The sequence below is a fragment of the Tympanuchus pallidicinctus genome, unplaced genomic scaffold, assembly GCF_026119805.1.
Source record: "Tympanuchus pallidicinctus isolate F22 unplaced genomic scaffold, pur_lepc_1.0 scaffold5, whole genome shotgun sequence".
NCBI lineage: Eukaryota > Metazoa > Chordata > Aves > Galliformes > Phasianidae > Tympanuchus > Tympanuchus pallidicinctus.
This window is the reverse complement of record NW_026294769.1, coordinates 43,496,753-43,523,358: the sequence shown is the minus strand read 5'-3', so window position 1 is coordinate 43,523,358 and position 26,606 is coordinate 43,496,753. Positions and strand designations below refer to the sequence as shown.

The 26,606-nt window shown below is 36.1% G+C and overlaps 1 protein-coding gene across 2 annotated transcripts in view; it reads right to left on the bottom strand.

Moving 5' to 3' along the window:
* PREX2 (phosphatidylinositol-3,4,5-trisphosphate dependent Rac exchange factor 2) overlaps positions 1-26,606 on the bottom strand; it is a 216,166-nt gene that overhangs the window by 41,796 nt on the left and 147,764 nt on the right. For both annotated transcript variants that reach the window (XM_052704868.1, XM_052704867.1), the window contains exons 26-34: positions 24,417-24,596; positions 20,957-21,051; positions 18,816-18,898; positions 18,372-18,462; positions 16,792-16,920; positions 11,052-11,093; positions 8,397-8,614; positions 5,020-5,122; positions 1,989-2,132 (exon numbers count right to left, since the gene is read on the bottom strand). In XM_052704868.1, coding sequence (XP_052560828.1) covers positions 1,989-2,132; positions 5,020-5,122; positions 8,397-8,614; positions 11,052-11,093; positions 16,792-16,920; positions 18,372-18,462; positions 18,816-18,898; positions 20,957-21,051; positions 24,417-24,596 — 1,085 coding nt within the window. The remainder of the gene's footprint in view (positions 1-1,988; positions 2,133-5,019; positions 5,123-8,396; positions 8,615-11,051; positions 11,094-16,791; positions 16,921-18,371; positions 18,463-18,815; positions 18,899-20,956; positions 21,052-24,416; positions 24,597-26,606) is intronic.

Below are 26,606 nucleotides of genomic sequence, written 5' to 3'. Positions count from 1 at the left end.
AGATGGAGCCTGGGGAACAACTCTGCTGAAAAGAATCTGTGTGTCACGTTAGTTTGCAAACTCCACATAAGCCCTGGCAAAAAAAAAGAAAGCCAACTACATCCTTGGTGCTAACAGAAGCATAACTGCTAGACTGACAGAAATGTTTATCCTTACTTTCTTTAGCATTCATTAGATTGCATCTTGAAGCTGTGTTCATTTTTTGTCCCCGTGGTACAAGAAAGCTGTTGATCAACTCAATAAAGAGGACAACAAGAGGAAGGATACATAATCAAGACTCAATAAATGTTCTAAAACTATTTTAAAAAGTTGACAATCCTAATCCTGCAAATATAGAGACATGTCTAAATTTAGAAATGGAGCTATGCAACACAGATAAAACAATACTGATATGTTCTGACTTGTTCCTTTGAAAAGCTATTGCATAAGCATGATTTTCCGAATGTTCAGTTTTTCAGCATTATAAACCACTCTATTTTCAGACAGGAAATAGCTTAGCTGTTTTAAGGTTGGAAAGCAAGAAGTAACTTCACAAGGGAACTCACAGAAGATTCCTACATTCCTATCTAATAAATTTCAATTAAAGACAGGGATCTACTGAGTTAGTTTGATGGCAGTTCATTCAAATCTCACAGGAGAAAGGTAAAAAACAGTATCTCAGTACACTCATTAATGAGAGGAAAAAAAGAGTTATTTAAAAACTGTTATATAACTTCTTATCCAGGACTTCTTATTCTTGGAGTGTAATAGACTATTTTGAAGGAGAACTCTTGGAAATTAAAGAAATTAGGTATTATAAAGATAGGAGAAAACTTTTACTGAAAATTAATAAAGAGATGCGATATTTCAATGAATCTTTGCCCTTTCATTTCAGCTCATTACAAAGACACTAATATAAAGATTAAAAATATTTGGGGCCTCTGAAACGGAAAGGGAAAATTTTCTGCAAAATAAATTCTGCAGCACACTGAATCTTTGCCCCCCTTCGCTGAATCTAAATGAATAGGTATTTCCAAGATTGCATCTGAACGAAGACAATTTCCATTCTCTTTCATGTGGTTTTTTGTCTGCTCTACTGAAATGTGTCAGAAGCTCATTGTTCTCCTTTCCCCATATGACTGAACTCAATCTATTCAAAGAAATCCACTGAAGTGTATCCTTTTTAGTTTATTTAAAAATCAGACTTCAGGGATCTTATTTAAGAAAAATCATGTTTTATATGTACAGTAAATTCTGCTATCTCTTTACGTATCTTATTGTTCACTATTTCCTTTTACATTCTTCTCATCAGAACCCAAGCCCTCCATGAAATCCTCATTTGTGTATCTGACTTCTGCCTGTTCACACAGACCCTGGAAGCCTTTCTCAAGGTACAGTGCACTGTCAGCTCAAAGCAATCAGCACCTTGCATTTACCATTTCACTGAATCAAATTCCGTGCTCCTGATGACTGTAATGACACTGCAGCTAATGCAGGCTGCCTGCAATTTATGAACAGCATGAACATCAGTGCCTCCATTCATCATTTCAGTAATGTCTGCAGTGTCATAAATACAAAAGCCTGAAAAGGTTATTTAAGTCTTCATAACATTTTAAAGAGAGAGAATTCTCAGAGGATAACAATTTAGTCTTCATATATGAAGTAATATGAAAAGCCTACTATAATATTTGGAATGCAAAACACTTAAGAGCAAGTTACACAAAGAACAAAACAACACTGATGAAAGAGCATTCATTTTTGGTGTTGGAATAATATTACAGTTATAAAATTAGAAACGCATATCCATACATTTATTTTTTATCACAAATCTCAGCAGTTCTTAAATTCACATTTTAATTCTAAGCTTTCAATAAATGCACAAATTAAACAACACATTTAAACATTAAAAGAACTATGCCCTTACAGTTACAGATTTAAGTAACAGTAAGTAGGGTTTAAAGAGACTTAAGTATTATTTGTAAGAATCAGAAAAAAATAAAACAAGTTACCTTGTGAAAAAAGTACTGGGTGGATTTTAAATCCCCCTCCATTCTTCAGTCTTTGAGGAAGCTGTTCGAAATGGTAAGTATCAAGGTAGAAGTAAACCTTCAGAGTTTGCCGGCTTCCTTCCGCTTGGTATGTGATTGGGACATCTGAAAATACAGCCAGTGTTAGTGCTTCGTTAAAAAAAATCACACATCCTTTTCCAGAAACTTATGCACCCCAAGTTCACATGGTTAGATCAAAATCACTACAAACAAAATGAGTACATGCAGTATTTTACATCGTATTTAATGCTGCTCCGGTCACTTTTGGCCCATCCATTTTCAAAAGTAGAAAAACAGCATAAATCCATCTTTGCCCTGCTGCCAATGGCAGCAAAAATACTACGCAAATTCAGATGGCATGAGTCTACGTTGAATTCTCTGAAAATCTGAAGAAATGTGTACATACAGTGCACGGTTTGAAACCACTAGAAGGATGGTTTGAGTAGCTTGAGCCATATTTCATACACAGTGAATATTTTTCACTATCTTTGGTAATAAAATGCACTTCTATTGATCACACAGAATCATAGTTGAAAAAAAAAATTGTCATTGAAAGTTCCTTTTTTTCTGAAACCACAGTAAAGATGATTGTAGTGGCAACACTAAAGCTAAAAGGAAATAGTTTGTTACACTCCTAGAGCACATGTACTTTGTGTTCCTCTCTATTTTAGCACAGACACTTCAGTCAAAAGACATAGAAAAAGAAGGTTATCAGGAGTACTCAGCATCAATTCACCAAGGGGAAAATCATGCTTGATCAATCTAGAAGCCCTCTATGATGTTATGACTGGCTGGATAGATAAAGGGAGAGCAGTGGATGTTATCTCCCTTGACTTCAGCAAGGTTTTTAAACTGTCTCCAATAATATCCTCATAGGTAAGCTTATGAAGTGTAGGATAGATGAGCAGTCAGTGAAGTGAATTGAGAATTGGCTGACTGGAAGAGCTCAGAGGGTTGCAATCAGCAGCATAGAGTCTAACCGGGGGCCTGTATGTCTTGTCCTGTTTAACATATACATCAAAGACCTGGATGAAGGGATAGAGTGTGCCTCGGCAAGTTACAAAACTGTAAGCAATGGGTGGAAAGGAAGCTTATGAGGTTCAGCAGTGCCAAGTGTAGAGTTCTACACCCAGGAAGGAATAGCTGCATGATCAGTACATGTCAGATGCTGATCTGCTGGAAAGGAACTCTGTAGAGAAGGACTTGGGCATCCTGCTGGACAACAGCTTGGCTATAAGCCAGCAGCATGCTCTTGTGGCCAAGAAGGCCAATAGAATCCTGGGGTACATTAAAAAGAACACAGCCAGCAGGTTGAGGGAGGTGATCCCACCCCTCTACTTTGCCCTGGTGAGGTCACATCTGGAGTACTGTGTCCAGTTCTTTGCTCCTCAATTTGCAAAGGACAGGGAACTTCTACCAAGAGACCAGTGGAGGGCCACAAAATTGATGAGGGGACTGGAACATGTCCCTTCTGAGGAAAGACTGAGAGACCTGGGACTGTTTTGCTTGGAGAAGAGACAACTGGGATAGCATCTTATCAACACTTATTACTATCTAATGGGTGGGTGTCAAGTGGATGGGGTCATGTTATCTTCAGTGGAATGCAGCAACAAGGAGCAATGGGCACAAACTGGAACACAGGAAATTCCATCTGAACAAGAAGAAGAACTTCTTTACTTTCAGGGTGACAGAGACACTGCAATAGGATGCCCACAGTGGTTGCAGAGTCTTCTCTGGAGATGTGAAAAACCCACCTGGATACTTTCCTGCATGATCTATTGTGGGGAACCTGCTTCAGCAGAGGGTTGGACTAGATCTTTTGAGGTACCTTCCAACCGCTACAATTCAGTAGGACTCTGTGAACAGTTTATGGTTAACTCTCCATCAGAAAGCCCTCTTAAAACTCGTCATCCAGCTTGGCAAGGCTTTGTTTAGAAAAACAACAACAACAACAACAACAAAAAAAAAAAAAAAAAAAAAAAAAAAAACCACCACCAAAAAATCTCTGAGCAGGACCCTTACTTGACTTAGAGAAGTAAAAATGGTCTTATATTAGCCAGTTCCTACCTGGATACCAGAGTTGCAAATTGTGGGAATGCATGTGTTTCAGAAATTTTCAGAGCACAGAAACCTCTCACTAGCTTTCTGGGGGACTTTTTTTCTTCTGGTTTTGTTTACTGCAGAAGTTCTCTTATGTGTGGTCTCAATCCAGCAATGGAATTGTTTCAGAAAAGTTTGAAGTTAGGCAGACATGCTTTCCTCCCTTCCCAGGGGAGTTTGTTGTTTTGTTGTGTTCTTTTTTTTTTTTTTTTTTTTAACTCACTACAGAAAAATCTCAGCTTAGTGAAAAGAATGAAGGAGTGGCTGAAAATGAGTGAAGAGTATAATAAAACCAGCAGTCTGTGAAGCAGTCTGCAGTTCCTTCTTACTAGTTGGGGGAGTACTGGAAGGAAGAGTTCATGTCTCTGACTGTCTCCATCACCAAGTCTCAGAGGAAGTTTCTTGTAAGATTTAAAGCTACTCTGACAGCATTTGCTGTCTCTTAAGGAACTCTTTCTTTTGAGATCTACTTTGTCTATCAGAGAAGCTGAATAATATTAAAATGAAATGCTTTTAATGCTTCTCCATCTTATCTTAGTTGCATTTGTTTATTAAGGCCTTCAAGCTTCTTTTAAACACAACTCCTGAAAAACATTTTTTTTTATTTTCCAGGGACTTTCCTTATGTGGTCACATACTCCCAATGGAAACTTCAATTAAACAGATTCTTCCTCCCTCCTGGTTACTACTGATATCACCATTTAATGATTCTCCATCAGGACTGATGTTAGCTGCATTCCAGGAATTCTTGGACTACTAGGAGAGCTAATTGTCTATAACCCCAAGTTATACAACAGTTTCTGTGGGAGGAAATGTTCTAGCAGATAAATATATTAGAAATACAGATAATATTTCTGAACAGCAACACCCAGATATTAATTATAATTACTCACTTGCAACTAGTGGTTCTGCCTCTGATTGTCTGAAGTAAAATGTAACTTTTTCCAAGTCAAACAGTGCAACCAGTGTATCCTCCAGCATAGCTTGTTCATCAGCCTAAAAAGGCAAAATAAAGAATGAAATGGTCATTTTGGACAGATGCTTTCTCTACTAGAAATAGCATGAGAGCAACAGATAAGAATGTAAGAAAAGCTACAGAATGTTGCACAACATTTTACTAATGCAGTGCATAAAGTAATTAACTCCTAGATAACGTAAACATAGCTGCTTCTATAGGCACTTTCCCTTTCATTACTTGTCCATAATTAATAAAATAACATTATCATTTCTCAATTGTAAATTAATAGGCAATTTACAGCTACCATTATTCCTTAGGGCATTTAATCAAGCAATATAATAAACATTCTTCATGTAAGACTTCAACATCTTGTCCTTGATACAAAGCCTATCTTGTAAACCAACGTAGAGCAAATCTGAAAAGCAAATTCCACTTTTTTAGCAATCTGCTTTTAAAAATGCCATTACTTCAGTATTTCATTTATGAAAACTAAACAACAGTTCGTTGTTCATCTCCACTCTAGCCACCAGTAATTGAACCAATAGCTGAGAATAATTACAGCTCAGTGATTTGCCTACGAAAACCTAGATACAGATCAAGTAACCAGGTACATCAGTGTTGTGATTTGCACAACACTGAAATATCCAGCCTCATTTACCAAAAAGTTTTAGGAAATAAATTACTAAGTTCTCACAGCAGCTTACTGCATCTTTAAAAATAGAAATAGTCACCTGCGAGGATGGCTATCTTGAGCTAAATATGCAGAACAATTATAGCAGAAATCAATAATCACTTAAAGTAACCCTCTCCTAGCACATTAAGCTACCTAGAGCTAAACATAAATCAGAGGAGTTAAATTAGATGCCTAAAAGAACAGAAACAGTAGGAAGACAAAGAAAAATCAACTAGCTGCCTGAAAAAGCAACAAACTATAGCTTGCTGAATTGTAGAAAGGAAAAAAAATTATTTCCCCTTGTATTTATGAAAAAACATCACTGCTTGAAATATTTTGTTTATTGGTTCAATTTATAAAGTCTCTGTGGAGAAAACAACGTTTTATCAGCATAATAGTCCAAAAACCACTCAGTGACTTGGGAAATCTCTGCACAACTGTTCATGCCTTCCTGAACTCTGGCCATAACGAGTGTAATTTCCTTCAAATACCATTGTTTAAAACAACATGGATCATTTGTAAGCAAAACGGTCCTGAGAAAGTATTGAAAATGTTGCCTGTTGTTTTTCCTTAGTTAAGAAGAATCATAACTGAAATTCAGAATTTCTATGCAAACACATATACACAAGAGATTAAATGTAGGTTTGGGTTTTGTTCTTAAATCAACAATGGATATTGCTGGTGTCAGACTACATTTAAATAGCTAAGTAGCATGACTTCATTACAAAATAAGTCTCTACAATCTTGAAAGGAAAAACGGAACTATTCAGGGATACAAAGAAAAAGCTATTTACTGATGACACAACTAAGCACGTATTAAGTCATAAGTATCAGATGAATTTACTCTTCTACACTGAGGACACAAGCACCAGGACAGTCTGGTGCTGAATGGTGCTAAAAAGCACCCAAGAGAATACAGAAGCAGGAGATCCCCAGATCATGCTTTCTTCACATACTTCTCATGTAGAGAACAGCCCTTCTGTTTCTAATAGGCAGTTATCTAGCTGTTTTTAAGCCAGAACAACTCATCCTAACACCCTGTCCCATATAAGAATATGCATGCTGCTTGACTGCCTGTGAGACTGGCACTTACACTAGCTAAGATCAGTGCTTTTCAACAATACCACAGACTTCATGATTGTAATTTAGAAATATCTTTATTTTTATACAAGGGCTGTTCTGACTGTATTTTATTACTTTGTCCTACAGCATCAGAGGTGGATGTCGTTGGTGGTATGGCAGTAGAGGCTGAACCTTCCCACTAATATTCCATTACATGTTGTTGCCATGTGAGGGGCAGTCTGATAAAATGGCATCTGACATGAAAGTGCGTAGGAAGCAAAGAGGTGGAACTGAATTCCTCCATACAGAGAAAAAGGCACCCACTGATATCCTTTTACTTTATCTGAACACTTATGTTACACTCTGGTAATGGGGTATGTGAGCACAGCGAGGGGGGGTGGTGCGTTTCATAGTGGCAACAGCTGACCACCTCTGCTGTGGCCTCTGGAAGTGTGGCATGCAGGCTCTTCTTCATTGCTAGTAAAAATGCATAGCTAATGGGGACTGAGATGAAAAAGAGTGCTTTGTAGCTGACAATTTGCTCTATTAAATAGTGTTATTGTGCTTTTGTATCTGTTACAATGTTCACTGAAATAGATAGGAGGCACTACTTTTGGAGCAACCTAAGTAAAACTCCTCTGTTTTGAAAGGACATCTCATTAGCAATTTGATGATGAGACAGAGAAGGAAAAATAACTTTTGATATTAGGAACATTGTCATTTTTGTGGACTTCCCATACAGTAAGATGTACAAATCTGACATTGGTTTGTGAAGTCTGATCCCACATCCAATGTTGGGCAATTAAATGAAATACTGATAGTCACATTGTTAACAGATCTTAAAGCTTATCAGTAAGACTAAACACTAGCACAAGAAAACCACATGACAACTATAAAAAAAGCAGTTGATTTTATGGAGCTAAACAAGAGTTTGAGAAGACTGACAGAGACCAGATTCTGCAAACTACTTTAGAGTTCTTCAGGTTAGCAGAAACAAGTCTAGTGTGAGAGGTAGCTTAAACAGCTGAAGAAGCACTTTGTTTAGCTGAGGACTGTAAAGCTATGTCCTTTTTAAAATTGTGTTGTCAGCCATGGCTCTTTGCCAAGCCTGTGAAGAAATAGCAGACTTTCTGTTATCCCAAGAGGCTATGAGAATCTGCTGTGTGCCAGGGGCAACAAAGACTAGCATACCTAGTCATACAAAGACATCCAAAACAGGTATTTCATTTCTGTTGCATTGCTACTTATTGCAGACTCAAATTCTGGTTATCACCTAATATTGCATTCAGTGCTAAGGAACATGCTGACAGTGGTGGGGAATCGTGGGTGCATTCAATATCTTCTAAACTAAAACCAACGTAATACTATCTTTATGAATAACATATTTCCCATATCACAAACATTTCCCATATCTGCAATTATCCAAATCACAAGCTTCCCAAATAGCACCTAATTAAGTGACAAGCTAAGCACAAAGGACAAGGAAAAAACATTTATAACAAAGAGCGTTTAATCATGCTCCTGGCTTGGGGAACAAACATCAGCTGTTTGCAAGTACTTTCTGTGAGAGTTCTTACCAGGTTAGGTGACAGCAGTGACTGGAAATGAAGGAGAACACCTGCACTGGCTATCTGTTCCAACCACCTTCTGCTGGCCTCCAGCGTCTCCATTTCATATTCTTTGTTGTTGTCAAACATCTGATTTAAGGCCACCATCAGTTGCTCGGAAAAAGCACAGACAGTGGCCACTAGACTCTGACAGAAGACCATGTCTCGCCTCAGTTGTATCTCGCTGTCTGTGATGGATAAAAGCCAAAATAGGAAAAGCAAAGCAGAGATGGAGCAGAAGATTAACAGTAAAGTAACTGGAACTGATCTTTTTATTTAAAATAATTTGGTTTTTAGCCCAAGATAATGACAACTTTACAGCCTAATGTTATTCAAGTAAGTAGTACTTCATGACCAGAGCTGTCATTTTCCACTTCAAATTTCCATGTATTTCCATCAATTTCATGCACTTTAAATGTTAGAAGGTGATGGATGTGAGTCACATCTCTTTGCTGCTGTGGGAAAACCAGGAGGACACAAAAACATTTACTTGATTCAGGAAAGTAAAAACAGATAGAAGTTCTTAACATGACTCTGTCATGTCATCAACTTTACTGTGTCCAGCTGTGTAGGGCAGATGAAGACTGTCTGCTATAATTTGCAGACAAGGGGTATAGAAGTGTTGCTAGCAGGACATAATCATATGAATATGAAATCTATAAAGGAAGCACAGAGCAGCATCACATATCCAGGAAGCAGTAGAGATTTATGCAGCGAGGAAAGTCCAAGGCAGGTCCCCAGGTAGCATTCTATGGAATCCTTAGCAGCAGATTTAAAATCGGGTCTAGCTAATCTATCAATTTATTCTGGAGGGCACAGACATCAAGTTAGCTAGGGCTGAAAGCAGCTAGAAAAGAAAACGTTCTCAAATAAAGCACAAAATCCTGTTGTTAAATATTCAGTACTTCCTCCTTATTCCAATTCCTTAAAATCTTTAAATATTGTTATCATTATAAGCTGTTAGGCAAACGTCAATCACAGAAGGTACAGGTAGATTTACTGTTTCTCATAGTAAGAGAGGAAGACTGGATGACAGAGGTCTTTCCAAAGCCTAAAATCTTTCTCCACAATTTAGGTTGCTCTGCCTCTGAGAGATTTATTTCTTCTTCCACATTTCTTTGGGGCTGGCAATTTAATTGCATATGTCACAAAATTAATTTTGACCTTGTAAGTACACTTTTCTTGGACTCCATGTACTTCTGAAAGTTATTCTGTCCCTTTTCCTACCTTTCAATTTTGATTATTAAAATATAACTCCATTATCAGTCTCTCAAGTTGTGCAGAAGCCAGTGCAAACAGACTTTTCACCTTTAAAAAACACCACTCTCCTCCAGCTTCAGAAACCCCAGTGGCTTCTAGATGATCTAAAACTTTCCAATGTCATTGCAGTGCTCAGGGATTTGGGGCCAAAAAACCTTCTCTAACCTTGCCTTGCTCAGTGTTATCACTATTTGTCTAACAGCAGCTGATTTTCAGGGCCTTCCTCCACACGATCAGCTTCTGAAGCAGCTCTCTTGTTTCTCTGACACCTCATTTTGAAATCTTATCTAATACTACTTGAATATCAGATTCTGCATGCAAGAGTACTTCAGGATTTTTTTCACAAAAAAAAAGATACAAAAAAAATTACAGAATTTGTAACCTTAAGTAATCATGTAAATAGAACACACAGCTTATAGGGGGGAAAAAAGTCTGGGTTATTTTTCAGGTCACTTCTTATTTTAAATGCTCTAAAAATTATTTTAAATTCTTATAAAACGTGGAATAAATATGAAAAAGAAATATTATACTCTCCTTTATAAAATCTAATGTCATGAAATCATGCAATAACAACACATTCACATGATATTGATGTTACAACAATCAGCTTCTACAGTGAGCTATGACTGCTTCTTACTCGCTTATGCACCTACAAATCACACACAGAACCTTCTGTCATAAGTATTATTTCCTAAACGCTAATTAGTGTTCATGTATTTTTGTATTTTTATTTTTATTCATGTATGATTTTTATTCATGTATGATTTTTATTCATGTATGATTTTTATTCATGTATGATTTTTATTCATGTATTTTTGCAGACAAATAAACACAGTGTGCATTTAAAGCTGTATGAGCTGAAAGTAAACCACAGAACTCTGAGATCCCTTTGAGAAAGCAAGGATATTAAAAAAACCACAACTGAACAACAATTCTGCACTCCATTATGTTGTCTCAGGTATACAGTATGAGAACAATAAAAGGAAAGGCACAAGTTATAATAGCAAGGCAAGTCTGGAAGGAGTTGGGAATGAAGTGGAGAAAAAAAAAAAAAGATGGTCAAAAGGGAAGAGCACAAAAGAAGAAAGACAGCAGAAGTACTTTGCACAAGCTTAGTAATTTGGCAGCTATTTCACCTGCCAATATTCAAACTGTATAGCCAGAGAATGCATTCTGCTTAAACACTGAATGTGCAGTGTTTGATAAATGATCTTTGGAATTGTATCCTTCAGGAATCTTCGTTGCAAACACGGGAGTAACACTGGTTACTATCAGGTTATATTTGGTATTCTACCCCTTTCTCTATTCTGACAAAACAAACAAATAAAAATTGTCAATGTCACCTCCCAAAATAAGCAAAATTACCTGTATACTCCAGAAGTGCCAAGAGTATCCGTGCCTTCACCTCTTAAAGAAAAAAGAAATTATATTGAAGTCACAGTTAAAAGGATTTTCACCGATAATTATGCACTTATAATATAAACATGGCAGTTCTTCCATATATAAGTAGCTTCCAAGTTCTTGTGTATGCCATCCTATCCTATACCTACAAAACAGTTCTAAGTTTCAATTTCACTCAGTTTTATATTTGACTTGATAAAACCAATACACATCAAAAGCACCAACGTTGAGAAAAAAAAACACATGAAGAAGCAACTCCTATCTCAGAGTACACATGTACCAGCTGGTCAAAGCAAATGCAAATATGAAGAATTTCTGTCTTAATACTTTGAAAGACAAGACCTGTTTTCATCAATTCCCAGACTACTCCAATTTTCCCCTTTCTCTCTAGTTACATATTTCAACAGGAGGATAATGTGACATTTTTGTCTATATCGAAGTATCCAGTAAAAATTAGAAATCACATCTTCACTTAATTCTCAGTCTTCAGGATATTGTTTTACTTGTAATATTTGGTTTTGCTTAACAAATTATGTAAGAAAAGGTACAAATTTAACAAATATCACGCTGACAAAAACTTTTTATACATCTACTTATACTGTTTAATAAAAGGAAAAAATCCAGTATATAAAAAACAAAATAACCCTTTTCTTTCACATTTAATTTTTGATTTGTCAAAGTTTTCATGTTGAAGGAAGTGATTCCTCCCATCTATTTGATACCAGAGTTACTACAACCTTAGATTGTGATATTTCCAGCACATCAGTTTTTCTACAGTAAGTGCCTGAGGAACATGTCACTATTTCACATGCTTTCGCATCTTGCCAGTCTTTTTTCCCACACACTCATTTTCTATGCAGTTTTGTTTCAAGAATAGGAATACAAGCAGTTGTTATATGGTATGCATTCATCTCAGGTGATGAAATTGACAGTATCAACAGCACAGTCTGGACTCTGTGTCTGACCATACCTACTCGAAGCTGGAATCTTCCCTAAAGGTGGTACTTAATATTTGGTGACTATGCTTAAAAAACATTTCAAGCCTGATCTTCAGCCATACTGTACACACACTAAGAAAGGAACTAACAGTGCCTGTGCTTCCAAAATGCTTGCCCACAGAATCTCAAATACAAGAATCAACATTAATGATTACTCTTGAAAATTGCCTGGCCAAAAATCTTTGCATTTGCTTTCTGTTACTTGAGAAATAAAGAGACTAATAACTTCTGATCTCAGGCAGTGAGGTGTACTCCACTTAACATTTAGCTTAGTAACTGAAAATATAATAAAGGAGAAAGTATTTTCTATCTGAAGAATTTAGACACAGTGAGACTATTATTTGCAGCTTGTTTTATATGAGATTTGTTGGATCTCCAAATTCAAAAGCACTTGAGATATCTACAAATAATGATTTCTTGCTTACGGGAAAAATACAGGACGCATCGACTTGCCTTTATCATTGCTAGAAGTCTCAAAATATACCCTCACACAAGAGAATATTTTTAGATTATTTAAGTGGAGACTTACCTGGGGTTACAAGAGAACCTTGGATGTCTCTCAGTCTCCTGTTTTTCAATAAATCCAAATGCTACAGAAGTTTTCAGCCCTTCTTGCTACATGGCACATGCAAAGGAATAATTTTCCAGCAATTTCTCTTTAGATCATGTGCTACACAGTACAAGAACCTTTCAACATTTTTCCCCCCTCTAACACTATTTTGGTCTTTGCTAGAAAAACTTTTATCTTGAAGGCTAGATTTTAGTTTTGTTTCTCACATATGAAGATGTTTTTGTAGTAACACAAAGATTTGTACTTCATGTTTTATTATTTCATTTGAAATATATTTTTATGCCTTCATTGACAAAAAGCTCCTACACTCCATGCTAAAATAAATGTGACCCTTCTCAAAAGAACAATGTTCCCTGATTAAACTTAAAATTAATTTGTTAACAAAAAACTTGCACTTCCTCATCAGTTTGTGTGACTAGCTTTGATGTCCTCTGGAACATCATTTTTAAATATACTACTTTTATCTAGCAGGGTGGAGAGAGGGAGAGTGAAGGGAAGCATTTACAGAAGCTTAACTTTGCCGTCCTTACACCTTTCTGTTGTTACGTATCCAAAAGTTCCCTTTCTTCCCATCCATCAAACTGATTTTCCTGCTTCCTACTCAAGTCATCCCTCATATTGTTTTTCCTGCACTCTGATTTCCATGTCACATATCTCATATACTTTCAAAATCTTGTACCTACATTATTTTCTCTCTGTTCAACCACTGAATTCCTGCTGTGACTATTGCTCACTCCTGCACAAAAAAAAAAAAAAAAAAAAAAAAAAAAAGTAGTACTCCATCTTCCAAGATCTGCCTCAGCCAAGAATTTGTCTTCACCTTCTTTGGTATTACAATTTAGTAGGCCCAGTCACTCTAAATGAGAATTTTCATTTTTTCCTTAAGTTACTTACCTCCAGATAAATCCTCCTAGAATATGTATGCCATTTAATCACAGGACTCTTCAAGTCCATCACCTTGATTAGCCTTCCCAGGCTCACTTCTACTGCAACCATAGTAAACTCTCCTTCTCTAATTACATGATATTACAACTGACAGGAGAGAAGGCAATCCCCATGTGTTTTAAAGTTATTCTGAAGGAAGATTTACTTTTGTTGTTGTTGTTGTTGATCCAGTATTAATAAAAAGAAAACTAACTGGTCAAAACAATCACTGTTTCATCCTCAAGGCATTCTTATGTTTCCCCATTTCTTTATACATACTAAACAAATTAAATAAAAATAGTAACAAGATCTAGGTATTAAATTATTCATTTTCATGAGGATCTCGTATTTCCTTCTGCATTAATTTACTAATTAGTCTAATATAACACAACATGTTCCACAAGGCAACAGAAGAGTAAATAGATATATATCACAATATCACAATCTGTGACATATTTCTGAAAATAAAAATGATTCCAGTACAGAGAATGTATTTATTGAAAGCATCCATCTCTGCTTTACTTTAGCACTCATCAGTAGTGGTTAAGCATGTTATTTACAACTATTTTTCCCCATGGCTTTCTGTCTGTGATTTCCTCTGCTTACTTTCTCTAGAACCTGATATAAGAGACAAATACATCTTTCTGATTATTGAAATATCACTTTACTTAGGAACAAACATGAAGATATTTTGGACAGCTTTGAATATCCCAAGACTTCGTTCAACTTGCTCAAAAGAGGCTTAAGCCCAATCAAGCAGTCAAATATAGCACATACTTTGTTTCTTCTGAAAGAGGGAAAAGGGAAAAAAAATGCAAATAAGAGAGGGAAAAAGAAAGTTAATTGTTGTACCATGTGTTAAGCTTCCAGCCAGAAACAGCTCAGAACAAAACTCTTCTGTGTATCCTGACCATATGTGAGCAGAACACATAATGGCAAAAGTAGAAAGAAGAAAAATGTAGATATGAGGGGAAAATTTAGCTGCTATAGCATTTTTAACCTTGCTTTCTGCTCATCTGATTTTAGTTAGATGCAGCCGCTGGTTTTGTCTCACATTTAATTTATACAAGTCTAAGCCTGACTGAATGACAGCAGCCTCCAAAACTGCCTGAGGGACACGTTTCTGCTCTGAATCTTTTCAGCACTGAATTAAATATACCTGTCCAGTCATGCCTTGTAAACTAAGCAATTATTCACTTCCACTCTCCTATTTCTCCTTCACACCATTTGTGCCAGGGAAGCCACAAGAATCTTTTGCTTTCAGGTATCCTTCCCATCACTTGAAGGCCTTGGTCCCACAGACAGATCAAAATGATGATGAAGATTTGGGTAACATTCCTCTAGATTCTCAGGACCAAGTATGAGTGGTATAAACAGGAGGGAGAATAAGAACTAACTAAGAAAAAAAAACACAATACAGCAGAAACCTTTAAAGACTATTAACGTTGAATAAACAGCTTCAGACGATAACTTAACCGTAAAACAAATTATTTGGTTAAAAAGATGGCACAGAACCAGTGTTACAAATCTCTGACAAATGCTTAGGTGACATGGATGGCACAAGAGAGCCAAGAATATTTAAAATTGGCAGATAACTTCCAAGACACAGTGATGAGTAAAGATGAGGCAGATTGCACGCTGTCCTTGAGCACAAGAATAATGCCTTTTCATGCTCTGATCTCTGAGCCATGCAGCATTTACAAGCACAACAATTGCAGTAAAGTTAGCTACTATAAATTATTAACAGAGAAAATCTATTTTTCATCCTAGTTTCTGAAACACAGAGAAAACGTTCAGTAAATTTCTAGACTCTTTCTGATAAATATCTCTATTACATTATAATAGCATTTGAAAAAGTGAAATCTTGTATAATGGAAAGGTGGTGATTCATTTGGACCTTGCTGAAGTCCTCCATGAAATTCTGTACTAGGCTTAAAAACAAATTCATTTGAATAATCTCAGTCCAGTATTAAGGGTATAAGACCAATGTTGAAACTGGTCATTACTGCTATTTACAGGCAAATAATGTATACAAAAGATTGTCTGTCAGGCTTCAGAAAAATCTTTAGAAGAGGGGCAGTGAAAGACTGTTAAAGATATTTCCATTCCTCCCAAACTCTGAAACAAATTAATATTTGAATATTCTTTGATAGAAACTAGAAACAGCTCTTCAGAAAAAAAGTACCAAAAATACTTATTCATTTTTCACTCCGTGGCAACCATAATTAAATTAAAATAAGTATTCTTAGTATTAAACAATTAGCCCGCTGTGATTGACCCTATAAGCAGGAGCCATTCTTGTGGTTGTTCTTATAATTTTCTATCACAGTCTGAAAATATGATTGTCTCTGATCTGAGAATAAAAATTCACATGAGGAGGAGTTTGTTCTGATGGATTGATTTCTGGAGGTTTACCTTAGTAAAACTTAGCAGAAAGTTTTTTTTTAGTGATCTACCTTTTTGTTGTTTCTTAATGAAGCACCATGGAAATTAGCCAAGAAAATGAAAGATAAACATACACACAAACCATTCAAAGTTAGATCTGACACAATTCTTTGTTCCCACATAGACTCCTAGTGCAAATAGTTCTATAAAGATCATTTGGCTCATTATTTCTGTTTCACTGTCAAACAGTACACAAAATAAAGCAGAAGCTACAGGTAAAATTTTTTGGTGAGGAAATCCATGTTTCTTATGAAGCCAGGAGACTAGGAAACCACAGGTCACACTGTCAATTAGTGGCAAGGAAGAGCAAAGCACTAAGTAACTATTAGACAGTGGTGGGAGGGAGGTAAAGAAAGAACAATAATGGCACCAGGTGTGATAGACTGAGCAAGTGATAATGATTCCAGAACAATGACTGATAAGAGGAAGAAACAGGCCAAAGGTTATTTTGCAGAGTCTTCATCTTTCCACGTAAGATCGTACAAAAAAAGGATTTTAATTTCAAGGAAAGCCCTATGTGTCCCATGAAGATGACAAATCAGTCAAACTCCCTGTACTTATCTGAAAACTCCCTTCCCTTCAGTATCTAATATCACTAGGGTTAGCATCAGGCAGCTGAGATGTGTTCTACTAATCTTGTTACAAGCATTAAAAAAAATCCTCACATTCAGATGTTTAAACAAGCAACTGTATCTTTCCCCTTCCCTTTTCCAGGATCTACACCATAAACTGAGTGTTTGTTTATGGCCATGCTCTTCCTACTGACCTTCAACAAATTTTCTGATACTCTGGGCAAGACTCCGGACACTGCTGGGAAGGTTCCAAGGGTCTTGCTTGATGTGAAGTCGTAACCTCTTTGGACAGCTAAGCTTCGGCTCCATTTCCTGCTGAAACTCTATACAAAAATAAAAACAATATTTCTTCTGTATAAATCTCTTGAGAAAAATCACAGGAAGGCATTATTTCTTTCTAAATGCTTTCACACCATATGAAGAGATGATCTTATTTAACTCTTGTTACAGTCAGAGTGACAAGCCTAACAAAAGCTCTCCACTTAGTCAAAGGAGAAAGAAAGCAGCAATACAAAAAATAGCTCCTTCTTAACCAGGTATTCAAGACAGAAGGTGACCTCATGGAGCAAGAGAGCCTGGAACTTTTAGAGGCAAGTGTATGCAAAACTAATCCAATTAGAAAATCAAATTGTAATGAAGACAAAATTACTTATTCTTTGACCTAGTCTCTTAAATCATTCAAGTGCCCCTTGTACTTCTTCAGAAGTTCATGAATATCAAGAATAAAACATCCAGCTCATCCATACCTTGTGACTAATTGGACATTTATTATATCACTGAAAGGTCAACGCTTTGTTAGTCTGTCACATGCTTACCCTGAAACGCTGAGAAACTTAAGTAAGCACAAATGCTCTAGGTTCATTCTCATAGTCTTGGTCCCAGAATTGGAAATGGAAAAAGAGAAAGTAAGTAAGAGGAAGAGTTTATGCTGACTTCCAAACAAACCCACTGAGTACTTAAGGCTTCAAAAGACCAGGTAACTGGTGTACAATTACATTCTGTTGACTTCAGTGGGATTAGGGTGATCTGCAGAAGACAGATCTGCTCTCTGCCACTTACAATTAGCTTTCTTTGTAAAAAGACATTTGACAGGGTCAAATAATCCATAAGCAAACCTACTGCACAGCCATACACAATACAACATTCTGCCTCCCACTGACCTTTCTTTTTAATTATTTTTAACTCTTTGCTAAAAGAAGTCCATAGCGTTTTTCATCATAATCTGATGGCTATCACCACTTGCCTATTTATATGTTCAGAATTAGCAACTACGTAAGTAGTAGCAAAGTATCTCAAATTACACTTTTTTTTTTAAAATCAGTAATATTTATGTAAGTACATAAATGGTATAAATATTATTGTGACTATAAATTTACATTTGCAAATTGTAAACCAACTTCATAAAAAAATATATACAAAATGACTACAAAATAGATTAAAACAGATCAGAAATTGAGACAAATAGGTAATAAAGACACCTGCAACACACAAAATCAGCTTCTTACTTCAAAAAACTCAGTAATTGTATAGCCAATTAAGAATCTAAAATTTAAAGTTGGTTTTCTAAGAAATATGAAATACGTTGTGCAATAGAAGTGTCAGAAACAGCTTTTCCACTAATCTAAAATCTACTTAAAATTTTCCAAGATCAATTATCACATAGTATGGCAAAAATAAGCAAAAATCAGTTTTTTAACACTCAGCTCAAGGAGCACATGGCCACATCCATATACTTTTCAAGCTGCCTTTTGATTCAGATAGATAGAATTGTTACCTTGTAGGCCTCGGCCCGGTGTGAAGTGTTTTGTCTGTTCAAAGGCCCTCATCACAGCTGGTCCTTTCAGAAGACTGACAATTGAGTCAACCTGTTAGGATCAAAATTCTGTCAGACAGGTGTTTTCTACAGCAGAGATCTGAAATTCTTTCTTTGAGAAACACAGACTAGAAGAAAACACTTTTGGATGCTTTCTTACCTAATTGCTGTAGTTAAAGCTCAGGACTAGAGAATGTTACTAAATACAAGGGCCTGTTTAATCGGTGGTTTTGAACTATTTACAGAAAAACAGAAGGAGAAGGAGTAAATACATACCATCCCAATAAACAGTGGAAAGCAAAAGTTAAAAAAAAAAAAAAAAAAAAAGAAAAAAATTGCTAAAGACATTTTAGCTCAAATATCTATGTTATTATTAAAGGGAAAAAAAAAAAAAAAATCTCATACTTGACCAAAAAGATGTTCCAAACAGCTATGGAGCTTGTCTTGTTTATCATGAGAGATTCTAACACTTATGGGAAGCTCATCGCCTGAAAAATATTTTAAAATTAAAAATTGTTTAGAAAGTTCAGCACATTTTCCAAAATATTTATAGCCTGGGTAATCTAGTAATCTTTGCACATATACTGATACTTAGGCCTTCAGGATTATACTCACTATAGTTCTGGTAAACACAGTACATTATTCAGAATCACCGAATGGGATTATTGAATCACCAAGGTTGGAAAAGACCTCCAAGATCATCCAGTCCAACCATCCACCCATCACTAACATTTTCCCACTGAACCATTTCCTCAGTACAACATCTAAATGTTTCTTCAACACAATCCCACAGTATGCAATTGCTTGCCCCATGTAATTTGCATTAGGCACACAGAATAATGCAGAAATAGCACTTAGAGAAGGGATCGTATTTAAAATCCAAGTGGACATAGATTTAGGCAATGTGGTCTAGCTTGAACAGGGGATTAGACTGGATGATCTTAAGAGGTCCCTTCCAACCCCAGTGATCCTATGATCAGAACACAAGAATCTTCTGTGCTGGACAACACAACCCCAGACTAAACAGCAAATTAGCAGGAATAGTGCAGACCACAAAGTCACCAAAAATGAAGACATTTTTATAGGGACTGACTCTTCACAATCTTAATGTTCTTACTATTGAAACGATTCTGAATAGAGTAACCAAACCCTGCATTTGATACAAAGGTTTTAGAAAACAATTTTCTGTGTACCACTAAGACAATGCAAAGGAGGATTCTCCTAGGTCACGACCGTCAGTCACTTGCACTCTCAGACAACAGGGTGACGCAAGCTGAACTCTTTCAAAAACTGAAAAATTGAGCTTACAACTGGTTTTCCCCCTTGCTGTTACAATGACAGATAACAAGTAGCCACTTGATAATTTATAACCCAAATTTATTCATGGTCAATCTAGACTCATTTTTCTTATGTCAGTGAAAAACTTAAATAGCAATTTTGTCTCCTTGATTTTCTTTTCAGCTCTTTTAGATGTCCTTATAGGCAGCAGTTATAACCTTTCACAAGATTTTACTAGTAACAAATGGAGCACAGTGCCAAAGAACTCCAATCTTACGTCAGCCACTCTAGCTTTGGAAGTAGAAGAAAATTAAGTCATTCAGAGAGTGGGAGTTCACTGAGTGGGAATACCCATCAACATTAACACTGTATATCTGCACTTGACACCTATACTTTCAGGTACCTAAAAGCAGTACCTCAGAGTGTTGCTTCACTAGGTCATATCTGTTTGTCAATACACTAGGTTGAAGATAAAGACCCCGTGTTTTCTTCATCCCTTTTCTCTGTATCTGCTCCCCACTCTTCAAATTTCTTGAAAGTAGCTGACCAGAATTACATCATTCATAAAGTATCTCGGATACCTTGCATAATGTCATAATATTTTCCTAAAAAAAACTCCTGATATGAACAGCACTAAAGTTTTCTTTCTTTATGACTAAGTCTCAGCATTGGATCATATTCAACTAATATGCCCAGTTCTTTCTGTTTCTAAATCATTCCCAAATGATAAACTAACAGCTTAGAGCAAATATTTTTAATATTAGTCCCTGAGTATATGACCTTCTACTCTATGTAGTTAAATCCCATCTCATTCCTATTAGCAGCTGCATTTATTTAAATTCAATTTGTCATGGCATAAACAAATATGTGCTCCTATGTGGTCTCACAAACATACACAGCCATATCCTGCATTCTGGATGCTGACGCAGGCTGGGCAAGCATTCTGTGCTCACCTAAAATGATCCTTACTCTGTACAATATCTCAACATAACTCTGACAAGGTCAGGGCATGAAAGTGGTTAGAAGTAGTCATGCTAAGAGCTCTAACTAATTCAGTCTATCTACAGAGCTGCTGGAATGCTTTCTCTTTCACAGAAGAACTCTAAGTGCAGCTCTAGCTAGGTAGAAACAAAACAACACAATTCTATTACCAAGGAAGAAGCAATTTTTATAATGAAAACAGCAACGAAAGTGCCAGGTAAATGAAAAGAATGAACCAGGGTAAAAGGAACCAATGACAGATTCATAGCTGACTTCTCTAAACATACCTGAATCCATTTCATCACTGTGAAAGTAAGAACTGCACTGACTGCTGCAAATGCTGGTGAACGACGCAATGGAGTTCCTGTTGCTGTTGCAATCGCTTGGAAAACAAAACAAAGCAGAATTAAATAAAGCCATGTCCTTTTACACAGGCATTATATCAAAATTATATATTTTTTTTTCCCTTTTCTGCTTTTGACTTTAGTGATGAGACGGTCCTTAAATTTTTTTTATTAACATTAAAGATCTCTGTACTCAGGCTGTCGTAATTCACAGTCATGGTAAGGCTCAGACAGCTAGATTCTCTAACTTGATACCCTTTTCATTGTTAAGTTTGCACTGCAAGCAAGTATTTGCAGACAGAAAATATATACTTTCAATGTGAAACAACTAAATTTTCTTACACGAGTGACAGTTTTTGAATCTATCGCCTCAAACAATTTTGTAACTCTACATTTAAATTCTGTATTCAGTCCATAACTAATACAGTATTACAAAGTACTCTGGTTTTATGACTTGAAAACTAGAACTCATATTGGGCTGAGAACAGATTTTATCAATTTCACTAGCAGAGAAACTCAAATTATGAACTACTTATCTCTACCAGGATTAGTTTCAAGCTGCAACAAAACTGCTTTCTTCAGAGTGTCTGGTATGATGCTACATTTTGGTTCTAAAAGAACAGTGTTGATAACACACCACTGTTTATAGTTGCTGCTAAGCAGTGCTGTACGGAGCTGAGGCCATTTATAGGGAAGGGCCAACGAGCTGGGAGGGGACAGAATCAAGAAAGCTGACTTAAACTGCTCAAAGGGATATTATGCAGAAGGAGTTTTTGAAGGAGATAGAAGTTCATCTCATCTATTCCACTCGCTAAGAAAGGAGCTAGCTCGGCATTGCTCAGGGGTGGTGAGCAATTGCTTGCTTATCACTTTTTATATTCATTCACATATATATTATCCTTTTCTTTTTCTTTTAGTAGATAGTTTTGTCTCAGCCCACAAGATCCACTTCTTTTATTTTCTCCTCACCCCACTGTTAAGCGTGGGAGTAAGCTAAGGGCTGCCTGGTGTTGAGCCAGCTGCTGGGTTAAACCACAACACAGCCAAAATATATTTTATTAGTCCAGATTTTCCAATTGTTCGTTCTGTGAGAGATGTAGGTGTTTACACACATAACTTCAGTGCAAATTTTTATGCATAAAAAAATTGACCCTTATTAGTCTAGTAAGGAGATTTGGGGATTAAAATTTGAGGTTTTTTCCCGATGTTTTCTCTGCCGTAGATACTGCACTCATTCACCTCATCCTCTCTCTCAATAAGAAATTGTTCCATACTGAAAATAGACAGAGAACATATCTACTTCTGCAGCACAGAGTAAAACTTAACCTTTTGTACTGAAAAACTGTGAAGAAAAAATTGAATTCTAAGTCTTCAACAGTGAATGAAGACTTCTTCACTTCAAGAAGACTGTCTAGATTCAGGAAATGATCAAGTAATTATCCAGTAGAGGGAGTCTTAAAAACCCCAGTGAATATAAGATCATGTACAAACGTACCTAAAGCACATTTAAATGTAAGGAATTGGCTCTGGTTCCATGAATTGGGTGTACCATAAATCAAGACATAAATAAGTATATTTCTTACATATTGCTACAATTATTCATTCATTCATAAGCTCCCTATTTGCTTTGTTTATTTTTGTAAAAATAGAAGCTACCCCTACTATTTTTGGCTTAGTAACTTATCTAGTTAGCTACAAGTGAGTGGGGAAAATGTTACATTGAACCATTGTAGCATAATTACAATCAAATCCATTACATAGATGAAAAGACATCAGTAACATGTCCCGACAGTGGATGAACAGTCCAAGGATTATTAAGAATTTCTGGCTGGATATTAAGAAATGTTTTCTAACTAATTTTGTTCACATACAAAATTCCCCAGAGGGAAGATGAAGGTTATTTAAAACAGGATTGTGCTAAGTATGAGAAAATGAAACACGGGAAAATGAAAAACAGATTAGACATTACAACTATATGCCATATCATTCTGCTTTTATGTGTGTGTGTGTGAGTGTGTTGTAAGGTTTACAGTGAGGCCCCAGAACATAAAATTAGGGTACTCTAACAGTTGAAATTAGCATACTAATTATAATATTGTCACAACGATATCTGAAAATTTCAAGTTTTGTCTAATGTAATTATTTAAAGAAACTAAAAAAAAGGCAAAAAAAAAAAGTGATTCTACCTTCTAGTCATAGTAATGAACCATGATAATGAACATACATAGCCATTGACATAAACATGAGGCATTAGTTTTAGATCAATCTATGTGTGTTCATTATCATGGTTCCCTACTCCGGAAGTAATGCCTCCTGTTTATTTCCATGGAAACTACAACTGATACGAAGAATACAATAACACTAGTTGATAAAGTAAATTCTCAGCTACAAAACACTATTCTTCAACATAGTCACCACCATAAGCCATGCGTAATCACCAGAAATGAAGAAAAGCCTGCATGCTGCACTCTCAAAAGTCTGCACCAGCAGAGGTGACCCAATGTTGCTGTTACCACTGCTGAAGTGCACCACCCGCCACCTCACTGAGTTCACATTCACACTGATTGAATGTGACTGAAAATGGTCAACACCATTTTTTCCCATAAGGAAGAATTCAGTGACAGACTTTTGCTCCATACGCACTTCCACGTCAGGTGCCATTTTGTCAGACTGGCCCTCTGCGGCCATCTGTCACACGGCAACAAAATGCAATGGAATATTGGTGAAAGGGTGCCATACTACCAACATCCACCTTGTCGTGGGTAAACATAACAAATTAGGAAGCATTACTTTTGGGGAAGCCATTGTGTAAGAGAGCCCTATTTTACTTGCAGTTAAAATTTAATTTAGATTTTACATCAAGTGTAATTAACCAATTCTCTCTAAGCATCAGGACATTGTCTTTATAAAGACCTGTGCTTGACATAATTACTTCTTCCTTCTCAAATTTCTTTGCATTTTAATTCACAGTAAGGGTGATGCACTATGAGTTCTAGATGTAGGATGCTGCTACAATATTGACCAGAAGAAGAAAAAGAGTATGTGTTGAGAATCAGATTTTTTTTGTTCCTTGAGATCAGCAAGAATGGTGGCCCTGGCCTCTTGCTTTCCATGGCAGACATTCAGATTTTGCTGGGGAGCATCATAACAAACATTCTATTTCTTACAAGTAATCTAAAGAAAACAGCTCTGGCTGTAATATCCTATTAAGTTTAAGGTCACTTAAGATATAATAGCTAATCTATAAGCAAACAAGTTTATTTTACATGTCTTGTAACATATCTTGATACCAGTTATTCTAGAAATGTCAGAACCTCTTGTTTTTATATTCTTCTTGATTTTATACAAACACACAGGCTTGATTTGTTAGACAGACAAATAAAAATATTATTAGTAAAAGTACCTGTAAGAATCTCTATTGCTGATAGTATCATGACCAGAATCTTCTTGTTCATCACCTGTCACACTGAAGCAGACTTTCTTTCCATTCCTTTCCCCCTTTTCATTGTCACTGTCTGCTGGTACTAAAGGCTCAGGTGTTTTACGTTCTGATTTTGGAGAGTACGTTATTGAAGAAAGAAGGCTGAGAGACAAAGAAAAGAAAACCCACAAGATTTTTAATGTTTTTCAAAAGCGAACCACCAACAAACTATTTCTCATCAACATCTTCCAAATATTATCCTATCAAATGAGATTAATTCAGTCCATATCTTTTTGAAACACTATTTGAAACAAGGGACAAAGGTGGTATATTCTCCTATTAAAAAGTGTTACAGTTGACTTGATCGTGCTTTAATCAATGAAACTAACCAACTATTCGATCTTCTATGAAAGCAAGGTTCCATTTGAGGATGAAATACAGTCTATTCTTGGAGACATTTTCTATTAATGGAACTACTTTCAGGAATGAATCAGGTGCTTCTCAGCACAAAGCAAGACAACAAATAAAGAAACTATTTCTCTGTGAAAAATATACATTTTCTTAATTATTACTATAGTAGATACAGCAGCATGCATCACAAACTCTTTTAAAACATTTTAAGAATTGTTATTAATATGCCTGTGTTCCTCACATTACAAGTGTCTAAGTCACTATCACTAGTAAAACTGATGATTAATCTACAAGCTTCTGTGAAGAGCACAAAATGACATCCAGTCAAGAGCAGAGAACAGTACAAACTGCTGTATTTGGAAAATGCAGATATTGGAAGCAGAAAGACTCATGTTCCTGAGTGATTAATTCATATTGAGAATGAGATGTTCTCATTTACTTTCAAAATCAGAACAGATAACACAGAGTATTCTGTTTTAACAGAACACTCCACTGCAATGATCTTTTTAAACTAGTGTTTGGATTTGGAAGACAGCATTTTTCTTGCAAAAACTTCTCTCTAAATTTTTTCACTAAATCAGATGACATTGAGTTCTTAAGAAATTAAGGAAACGTACACTTCAGAAATGAGATAGGGTAAACTATCCCCATAATGCTGTTTGTTTACTGTAAAGCAATGAACACGTAGCTCAAACAATGGCTCTGGCTCATTGAAATTAGGACCTGATTGATGTTAACATCGAGCTTGACATTAACTTGAAGAAAACAAGGATGGTAAACAAAGCTTTTTAGCAATTTCTTTCACCATTTCTGCATAGCTTTTTCCTACTAAAAACTAATAAGACAGACTGACAAATATATGTGTCAGGTACGTGTATCCTGCGTGAAGGGAAACATACTGATCCTAACTGTAACTGAAATGTAGATAAATTACGTATAAAATAAAAATAATTCTACTGGGCCTTAAACTCATCCATCCACTAGAAAGACATATTTGGGCTACATGATGCCTTAATGCTTCAGTGTGAATTCACCACTCAGTTCTTCCCTATCACTTTAAACAATCTCTTAGCAGGATTTCACAAAGATAGGAAGGAAGATGGAGTGTGCACTTTACAGCGGTGTTCAGTTTGATCTATCTTCTCATTATGTGCTATGAAAACATAAATCTTAAGAAATCAGTTCTTCATCTCTGTAAGACCAATTAGTAAGAATTGGTCTGAATACCAAAATACAAAAAAGGAACTAGACAAACATGTGGCAGGTGATTCTAACTTTTCCAGAAAGGTCAATTTCAAGAAGACCCAATAGCACTGTCTATTGGAAGATGAGGTAAAGAATAACTAATACATACTTCTCTTATTTTCTCGTGTTCCCATTTTGACCTCCTTTTAGGATAAAAAAAGAAAAGACCACTGGACAGATACATTCTAGTAACTTCTTGTGGATTTTGTAGTTGCAAGAAAGTAATTGAGAGTAAGAAACAAACAAGCATAATGAATTGCTATTTCAGCTCCTGAAAATATCTTCCCCTCAGTAATTATTTGTCAAGAAACAGACAGTCTATTATATCCTGTTCTTTTATGCGGCTGTTTAGTCACTGCTGCCAAGATCTTGGAAAAAGACTGATGAAGGTAGCTGGAGCTTTTCCTAAGGGAGCTTTTCACTTTCTCCCAGCATGCAGGCTCTTTTTCTAAGGAAATTTTTTTGCTGAACTACTGTGAACGAAAGCTGGAACTCTGCATAACAGAGCTCTGGAGT